General features: G+C 44.6%; 1 protein-coding gene across 1 annotated transcript in view; it reads left to right on the forward strand.

Moving 5' to 3' along the window:
• Positions 1-1,630: 1,630 nt before the first annotated feature.
• The window catches only part of ilk (integrin-linked kinase), a 45,634-nt gene continuing 36,833 nt past the window's right edge, over positions 1,631-10,431 (forward strand). Inside the window, exon 1 of the mRNA XM_048598092.1 lies at positions 1,631-1,865. Coding sequence (XP_048454049.1) covers positions 1,777-1,865 — 89 coding nt within the window. The 5' untranslated portion in view covers positions 1,631-1,776. The remainder of the gene's footprint in view (positions 1,866-10,431) is intronic.

Consider the following 10,431-nt stretch of genomic DNA (forward strand, 5'->3'; position numbering starts at 1 on the left):
ACGATCTCCCTTTTAAAATCAAATGGTTGTTTCTAAGGCAGACCTGATGATGGGATTAATTCACAGGCTGAACAAACCTTTCAGCGCACCTTTGGGACCTTGCTCCCTGCATGTGCTGGATGCCGAACAGTGTCTGATTACCAGACATGGTCTGGAGTTGTAATTTTTTTAAAAGGCCCTTTTCTCCCCCACTCTGTATCTGTGATACTGATTGCCTGCTGGGTTTCAGTCTTGTACAGAGAGCTGTGGCAAGTCAGCACATAAGGAGCCGACTTGCTTTTTTTCTAACTAACCGGATTACATTTCAGATACAGGAGCTAAGACTGACTTCTCTCTGACGAACATTGGTGAATTTGACACTGATCGAGAATCAGACACTGAGGTATTCCAAGCACAGTGTTGAACTCCAATATCTGACTCTGTAACGCCTCATAAAGGACACGTACTTAACTCTTAGCAACAACATCCTCCCACGTGTCTTGTCTTCTTGATTTAAATTATAAATGTAAAGCCTAGGTTTTTTTGTTTTAGTTACTGGGTATGGCTGCAAAAAACCTCTGCCACAGCAGGAACTGTCCAACAGTCCAGTATCCTTGGCCGCTTTTGAGGTACATTTAAACCTGTATTTTATTCATTTACCTTTATCTCAAGCTGCACACACAGCTCAGGGGATTTGGAATTTCAGCATCAATGAGGTGCCAGCCCTAACAGCTTCTTTTAACTCGTCCTATTCACAAATTCAAAGAGGGGACAGTAAGAAAAATCTAAACCAAGAAAAATAGCGCTGTGTTGAAGAAAGTTGGGTTGCTTGGACTGACAGATTCTTTAGCTTGTCTGGGCCATGTTCTTCCATGATGTTGATTGAAGAATAAATATTACTCTGCTCCTTTTTAAATAGTGCTGTGGGATCATTAATATTCACCTGCAAGGAGCTAATGCACACTCCACTTAATGATTTAGCCATGGTACTACCCCTGCAGCAGTGTAGCCCTGACTTACTACTAAACTGAGTGGTCTGCCAAATTTGATGCTGTCTGCACCACCTTGAAGAGAAGTGAATCCCTAGCATTGTGATTTGTCGGCAAGAGTATTATCACAGCAGACCTCCAGACTTCTTTTTTGAAACTTTGATTAATCTCCTGTGTAATTTGGCATCAAAAGGTGACTGCTTCCACTGGGGTCGGCGGGGTGGAAGGGGGTGCGGTGGGTGTGTGGGTGGTGGTGGTGTCTGTTACTCTTATATTTCCACAGCTCTGTCAAGTGGATATGAAGATATGTTAGGAGGTGGGAGTAGGTGTTCTCGGTGGTGGAGTGGGCATGAGGTCAGAAACTTAGCTCAGACTCAGAAGGGACTGCACAGTTGTAGACAGTATGGTTCAGCCTCAGATACCAGGGGTGGTGATGTCGGTACTTGGGACTAGAGTTTGGAGATGTCGGGGACTAAATACATTGGTCTTTTTCTTCCCAGAACTTATCAGTACAGTTCAGGATTGAAGGGGAAAGAAACAACTTATTTGTTACATGGGTAATCCTCCTGTGGGTGATAGGAGCACACAAGAGACACCAGGTCCCTGTTATGGATAGTGCTGGTTATTGTCATTGAACCCGCCTACTTTTTTTTTTCAGATTGGATTGTGGGTCACATTGGATTTTGACTGTCTAGGGAAAGGATCCGGTGGATTCTCTGGACTCATTTGGATCAACGTATTCAGGTTGTCTCCTACATCTGGTGTCTAACGGGAGCAGAGTTGGAGCAGTGAGGACAGGAGGAACAGGATGGATGACATTTTTACCCAGTGCCGGGAAGGCAACGCAGTTGCAGTTCGGCTCTGGCTGGACAACACTGAAAATGACTTGAATCAGGGGTGAGTGCCAGTTTCTGACTGAACCCTCTGACTGTCTGAACAGTTTCACTTACAGCAGTCTTAAAGTTGCTGCTGGAGTTATGAAATGATAATGTGACAGGTATCTTGTACACTGAACAGAAAGTCCGTAACCACGACATTCACCAGCTGGCAACATTGTTGTACGTCCGTTGTCCATTCAACCCTCAAAGCATGTTTGCTGCCTCCTGCTCGTTGTTTCATCCTGGCCCCTCACTGCCTCCTCCCAGTCTATTGCTGCCTTCACTCACTGCTTCCTCCCAGTTCCTCACTGCCTCCTGCTCAGCCACCTCCTGGTCCCTCGCTGTCTTCCACACTAGCAAATGCTCCTAGCCCCATGTCTACTCCCAGGGCTGTCATCAAACTCAAAAGATTCTTTGTGCTTTTCTGTGTCACTGTTCCAAAGGCAGCACAGGCTTATGCAGCTACAAATGTACGCTACAATTTCATTTCCCTTCCTTCCACCCCACCCCCTCCCTTGTCCTTGCTGAAACACTCCTGGTATTTTAAGTAAATAGCAGCCCAATATCCTTTTCAGGTTATTACTCCAAAAAAGAAAAATACGTAGTCTCTTACAGAAGAAATTACTTTGTTTTAAGATTACCCCTTAAGAAGTACTTTGTGCACCAGTGAAATGCTTAAGCTTGGGATAATGATGAATGTTTTGAACCAGGTGAGTAAATGCAGTTAAAGGCAACGGGTGCTTTGTTAATATCTGGGAGAGGAGGGAAAGGAGGTATATGTTGATATAGTTCGGCAAACAGGAGGAGAGATTTGTACATAACATAATCTCCAGCTTAGATTTTCACGATGTAACTATTATTTTAACATAGAACAGTACAGCACAATACAGGCCCTTCAGCCCACGATGTTGTGCTAACCTATTATCCTACTAAGATCAATCTACCCTGCATACCCTACATTTTACTATCTTCCATGTGCCTATCCAAGAGTTGCTTAAAAGTCTCTAAAGTATCTGAGTCCACTACCACTGCTGGCAGCGCATTCCACACACCCACCACTCTCTGTGTGAAGAACCTACCTGTGACATCTCCCCTATACCTTCCTCCAATCACCTTAAAATTATGCCCCCTCATAATAGTCATTTCTGCCCTGGGAAAAAGTCTCTGACTATCAACTCCATCTATGTCTCTCGTCATCTTGTACATTTTTGACCATTCATTCCCATAAATCCTTAAATGGACACTGTGACATCATTTTGAAAGTTTGCATGTTGTGCTGAAGAATGGAGACTTGTGGGTTTTGAGTTGGTGGGTATTTAAATGCTGTGACAGTACAATCAGAATCAAGTCTGTTGTTGATAGCATGCTGTTAAATGCTTGACATGTGCATGTTGTGCTTTCTCATATAAAACTTGTGGAGAATTTAATGGAGATTGAATAGGTGGAATGTGACAGCAAATCATATGACCCAAGTGACTCAGAAAGTACCTTAAGCATCCTGCGATAACTAGTAGTCACTGATCGGGGTGTCTATTGGAGACTTGTGCTCCAACACATTTTGAAATGAGTAATTGGGCTCAGATTGCCCATTTCTGTTCATGTGACATTTTTGCAGCCCAGGGACAAGCTCTGTCATCTCAATGAAAACCCAGGGAAGGGAATAGAACTGAAGGAAACTGGATAATTTCTCATGGACATCCTATTGAAGCTATCTTGCTGAAATCCTGAAATAAAACAACGTACTACGATGTTGGAAATCTGAAACAAAAACAGAAAATCTGGGAGAAACTCAGCAGCGCTGCAGCATCTGTGGAAAGAGAAAGTGGGTCCAAAGTCAAAGCTTGTCAGACTCTTTTAAAGATGCTGCTGAGTTTCTCAAACATTTTCTGTTTCTATTGCTGAAATCTTTACCTGGACTTGATCCCTCTATGGATCACTTCTGGCTTTTGCTCTGTTGCAAACTCCAACGATATCCAGCCCATGCAACCTGCCAGCAGCTCTCCCCTTTAGTACCTACTGTCCGATGGTGTGGCACGCCCTCAATACTGACCTTCCGACAGTGCGGACCCTGTGACAGTGCCCGCTCCCTCAGGACTGACCCTGTGATTGTGTGGCACTCCCTCAGTACTGACTGTCTATGCAGCATTTCCTTCATAATGTTCTGAAAATGGTAACCTTGAAAATGGAATATAGGTTTTAAGTTGGGTGTAGAAGCCGTGGACTCGGTGAGTCATTATTGAATCATGGTTGATACCTACTAAATCAGAATCCACGCCTGCAGGGAAAAGAAAAAAGATGTACAAAACAGTGTGATCAGCATCTTTAGCAGTTTGGTTTGGCATTCATAACAAAAGCTTTTAAAGGAAATCCAGTGTCAGCTTTATTTTCAGACTGCATTGCTCACTAACTCCCCTGGAATTGTCTGCATGGCAGCAGTAAGTTTAAAAACGTGCCCCTAAGGAAGAAGGTAGCAGCGTTATTCTGATTTATGAAACTCCCACTTCCGCATATTTCAACCATTCCGTCATTCTGTTTAATATTGAGCTTGGAGTGTTGCCCAGAGCTGCAACAATTCTGCACACATTTCTGGTGATGGCTTCCTGCGATGATGTACAGATGGGTCTGTGTGGGATTGGTGACTATTAGCTGTATTTAAGATTGTGAGGAAACCGGATGAAAATGGCAACGTTGTCAAGTTATTAGCTGTCTCAGCAAAAGATGCTTATCCAACCCCAATGCCGCCCCTGTCCTGGGAGTATTTGATGGGGTCGAACGAATGGAGGGACCTTTACTCTATACCTGACCCCATGGTGTCCCTGTTTTTGTACTGTTTGATGGGGACAGTGTCAAGGGACATTTACTTCATGTTTAAAAGAGTAGAGGAAAATTTTACTCTGTATCTAACCCCATGCTATACCCAGAATGCTTGACAGGGACAATAAAAGGGTCTGGTTGTGCAGTGGTAGTGTCCCTACCTCTGAGCCAGGAGGCCTATGTTTGAGTCCCACCTGCTCTAGAAGTGTGATATTATCCCTTGTGCTATCCCTGTCCTGGGAGTGTTTGATGGGGGACAAGCTGCCTTATGAAGGCTAATGGGTGCAACTGTAGCCTGACTCCCTCACTAGCCTAGTGACCTGTCAGCCACTCTCTGAATTGGCCACTGTGTAATATAAAGCTACTGCTTCATTGATATTCTGACTGGTTAATAAAGGGCCATCAGGTAAGAGAAACACAGGAAGTACAGATCCACAGGGAGAAATCTGTCCCACAGGAATGTATTCCTACAAAGTATACAATCAGTGTCCAGCTATAGCTTGCCCTTGCTGCAGTGCCCTCTTCCACAATGCCTTCTGCTGTTTTGCGGCCTCACATAAAATAGTCTCCTGTTCTAAAGGTTTTATTGGATACAGAGACTGAACTCATTGATTTAAAAGAAATTCTAGAAGAAGTTTTACTCTGTATCTAACCCTGTGATGTCCCTGTTTGGGGTAAGTTTGACAGGGACAGTGTAGAGTGAGCTTTACTATCAGTTTAAAAGCATAGAGGGAACTATAGTTGGAGTTGAAAAGAGTAGATATAGCTTAACTCTGTATTTAACCATGTGTTGTCCCTTTCCTGGGAGGGTTTGATGGGACTGGTGTAGAGGGAGCTTTGCTCTGTATTTAACCTTGTGCTATCCCTGTCCTGGGAGTGTTTGATGGGGGACAAGCTGCCTTATGAAGGCTAATGGGTGCAACTGTAGCCTGACTCCCTCACTAGCCTAGTGACCTCTCAGCCACTCTCTGAATGGGCCACTGTGTAGTATAAAGCTACTGCTTCATTGATATGGCTTCCCTAGCTCTCAGATTATGATGGGTGGGTGATAAATGTCAGCTTTGCCAGATGTGCTCATAATTCCCTCAAAAAAAAATTCCATCTCTGATGTCCTGTCACCCATTGACCAACCAGCAGGGAGTGACATTTGACATGCTAATACGTGTGTTATGACAGCTTCTCAAAGATAACCGAGAGAATCTTTAATTGTGTTTTTTTCCAAAATCTAACTGCTCATTCTTGCTGACACTTTTGGGGGTTTTCGCTGTCTGTGTTTCCAGGGCACCCTTTCTCATCTTCAGGGCTGTACTGAATTATGTTTAGCTGGCTTTGCCCTATGGTGTGCATGGCGAGTGCTCCCTGAGGAGAGATGAATTGCAGTCATTCATTCCTGTACACAGGGGGAGGGGTGATACGAACAAGAATTTGAAATGTCCATTTCTAATCTGAGGGAGATCGGAAAGGGTGAAGTCTTTACGGGATTCTGCTGTTTACTGCAGGAGAGAGGGATCCTTTGGCATGTTTCCTGCTGACTCTGACAATTGTCTTTGATCCACAGTCTTCTCCATTTAAGGATGTTTGGACTACTTGCAGTGAAGGTTTCTGACTGGTTAATGAAGGGCCATCGGGTAAGAGAAAGACAGGAAGTACAGATCCACAGGGAGAAATCTATCCCACAGGAATGTATTCCTACAAAGTATGCAATCAGTGTCCAGCTATAGTTTGCCCTTGCTGCAGTGCCCTCTTCCACTATGCCTTCTGCTGTTTTGCGGCCTCACGTAAAATAGTCTCCTGCTCTAAAGGTTTTATTGGATACAGAGACTGAACTCAGACTCTCAGCACTGCCTCTCCCAGGCTTCAGGCGCACAGAAGAGCAGAGCGAGACCCAGCTGATTGGCTGAGAGCCAAAGATCAATCAAGGAGGGTCAGGACTGAGGGACAGCTACGCTGTCAGGCAGTTAATTCAGAAGGAACGCCGCAGTGTCAGAGGGTTAGTATTGAGGGAGTGCCGCACTGTCGGAGGTTCGGTGCTGAGGGAGTGCCACACTGTCGGAGGGTCAGCGCTGAGGCTCAGTACCGAGGGAGTGCTGCATGTTACAGGGTCAGTACCGAGGGAGTGCCGCTCTGTCAGAGGGTCAGTTCACAGTGAGTGAGGAGCTGTCATAGGGTGCACACACAACCGTCATTTTCGCAACATTGAACCTGAATGATTGAGTTTGTTTGGTATTGGAATTTGATTGAAGGAGGTTTTGGTTGAACAATTTTCCATCTGATAGATTATCTCCTCAGCTGTGAGTGGTTCTTTGGAGGTATTATGCAGAATTAACACGAAGAAAATGCCTTTGGAGGTTTGTATGATGATACCGCTTTGTTTGACCCTAGTCTTGTTTGAGAAAGGGCATGTGGTGGTTCTGTTGGTGAAGTCAATGTGGACTATGAATTTTACCCCTATCATCAAAGGGTCAGCTCGGCCTTCAACCGACTACAGAAACCAGTTTTTGAAATGAGGATTTTAAGGGAAGGCAATGGTCATGTCATGGGTCTAGTCATTAGGAAGCTCAGGCTAGTATTCTGGGGACATGGATTTGAATCACACCATGGCAAATGGTGAAATTTGAATTCAGTAAAAATCTGTAACAAAATTTTATTAACCACGTAATCGCGGTCAATTGTCATAAAAACTCATCTGGTTCACTCATGTCCTTAAGGGAAGGAAATAAGCCATCCTTATCTGGTCTGACTGCAGGTTCTCCTCAAGAGGCGCACTGGGAAATTAGGGGAATGGGCAAGAAATGCTGGTCTTACCAGTAATGTCCAAATCCCACAGGAGAATAAAAAAAGTCCAATCCTAGATGCAGGTCATATTTTACCACCAGCAAGAACAAAGAACAATACAGCACAGGAACAGGCCCTTTGGCCCTCCAAGCCAGCACTGACACATTTTGCCCTTTTACACTAAAACTGTCTTCACTTACAGGATCCTTATCCCTATATCCCCTTCCTTTTCATGTACTCGTCCAGGGGCTTCCTGATTGCTGCTGTTGTGTCTGCTTTCAACACCTCCTCTGGCAACGCGTTCCAGGCACTCACCACCCTTTGTGTGAAAAACCTGCCTCGCACATCTCTTTTTAAGCATCCCCCCTCACACCTTGAACCTGTGTCCCCGAGTAATTGACCCCTCCACCCTGGGAAAAAGCCTTCATACTTCCCACTCTATCCGTACCATTCACAATCTTACAGACTTCTTTTGAAGTTGTCCCCCAACTTCCTGCATCCCAGTGAAAACAAACCTAGTCTATCCAATCCTTCTTCACAACTAAAATCCCCCATACCAGGCATATCCTTTTCTGTACCTTCTGCAAAGCATCCACATCCTTCTGGTAGTGTGGTGACCAGAACTGTATGCAATATTCCAAGTGTGGCCTATAAAGTTCTATAAAGCTGCTGCATAACTTGTCTAACCTTATGTTTAATGTCCCTTCCAATGATATTGAGGTGCCAGTGTTGGACTGGGGTGGACAAGGTCAAAAATCATACGATACCAGGTTATAGTCCAGCAGGTTTATGTGAAGACACAAGCTTTCGGAGTGTTTCCCCTTCGTCAGGTGTCAGGTATCACTGACACCTGAAGAAGGTGCAAGATTCCGAAAGCTTGTGTCTTCACGTTCACCTGTTGGACTATGACCCGGTATCATGTGCTTTTTGACCTTCCAAGGAGACAAGCATGCCATAAGCCTTTTTTACTACTTTATCTTCCTGTGCTGCCACCTTCAGTGATCTGTGTACCTGCACACTCAGATCCCCACTGCATTTCAACTCAATAAAAATCTGTAACAAAATTTCATTAACCATGTAATCATGGTCCATTGTCGTAAAAACTCATCTGGTTCACTCATGTCCTTAAGGGAGGGAAATAAGCCATCCTTATCTGGTCTGACTGCAGGCTGTCATCAAGGAACTCATCAAGGGCACGGTGGCTCAGTGGTTAGCACTGCTATCTCACGGTGCCAGGGACCCAGGTTCAGTTCCACCCTCGGGCAACTGTCTGTGTGGAGTTTGCATATTCTCCCCGTGTCTGCATGGGTTTCCTTCGGGTGCTCTGGTTTCCTCCCACAGTCCAAAGATGTGCAGGCTGGGTGCTAAATTGCACGTAGTATCCAGGGGTATGTAAGTTAGGGTGGATTAGCCATGGGAAATGTAAGGTTACAGGGAAAAGGGTAGGGGAATGGGTCTGGGTGGGATGCTCTTTGGAGGGGCAGTGCGGACTTGTTGGGGCAATTGGCCTTTTCCACACTGTAGGGATTCTATGATGTCAGTACGCCTAAGGGTTCTGTCATTCACTGTATGATTTCCACCTGGACTTGACCTTCCAAAATGCATCACCTCACATTTGTCCAGATTAAACTCAATCTGCCATTTTACTGCCCATGCCTCCAACTGATCTCTATCCTACTGTATCTTCTGACAATCCTCCTCACTGTCTGCAACTCCACTAATCTTCGTATCATCTGCAAACTTACTAATTAGACCAGCTACATTTTCCTCCAAATCACTTATGTAGATCACGTACAGCAGAGGTCCCAGCACTGATCCCTGTGGAACACCAATAGTCACAGCCCTCCATTCTGAAAAGTATCCTTCCATCGCTACCCTATGTCTCCTTTGACTAAGCCAGTTCTGGATCCATCTTGCCAGCTCACCCCTGATAATATGTGACTTCATCTTTTGTACCAGTTTGCCATGAGGGACCCTGTCAAAGGCTTTACTGAAGTCCATGTAGACAATACCAATCACTTTGCCCCCATCAATTATTTTGTCACCTCCTCAAAAAACTCGATCAAATTAGTGAGACATGACCTCCCTTGCACAAAACCATGTTGTGTATCATTAATAAATGGATTTGCTTCTAAATGTGTATAGATCTTGTCCCTGAGAAACTTTTCCAATATTTCCGTCCCATCGACGTGAGACTCACAGGCCTATAATTTCTTGGATTATCCCTGCTACCCTTAAACAATGGGACAATATTGGCTATTCTCCAGTCCTCTGGCACCTCCCCTGTGGCCAAAGAGGATACGAAGATGTCTGTCAATGCTCCAGCAATTTGTTCTCTTGCCTTCCTCAATATTCTGGGATAGATCTCATCAGAATCCGGGGACTTATCTACCTTAATACTTTTTAAGACAGACAACACCTCTTCCTTTTTAATAGCAACCTGGTTTAGAAACTCGACACTCTCTTCTCTGAGACCATCCTCCACCAATTCCTTCTCTTTGGTGAATACCAACACAAAGTATTCATTTAGGACTTCACCCACCTCTTCTGGCTCCACACGTAGATTCCCTCCTTTGTCCTTGAGTGGGCGAACCCTTTCCTTGGCTATCCGGTTGCTTTTTATATATGTATAAAAAGCCTTGGGATTCTCCTTAATCCTGTTTGCTAACGATTTTTCATGACCCCTTTTAGCCCTTCTAATTCCTCATTTAAGTTCTTCCCTACTTTCCTCACATACTTCAAGAGCTCTGTCAGTTACCATCCTCCTAGACCTTACGTACCCTTCCTTTTTCTTTCTGACCAAGGTCATAACATCCCTGGTCATCTAAGGTTCACATAATTTGCCATGCCTCCCATTCGTTATTGCAGAAACGTGCTGCTCCAAACTCTTTTCAGCTGCCTTTTGAAATACTCCCATATGTCCGATATAGATTTACCCTCAAACATCCGCCTCTAATCAATATTGTCTAGTTCCTGCCTAATATTGTTGTAGTTCA

The sequence above is a fragment of the Rhincodon typus genome, chromosome 6, assembly GCF_021869965.1.
Source record: "Rhincodon typus isolate 14 chromosome 6, sRhiTyp1.1, whole genome shotgun sequence".
NCBI lineage: Eukaryota > Metazoa > Chordata > Chondrichthyes > Orectolobiformes > Rhincodontidae > Rhincodon > Rhincodon typus.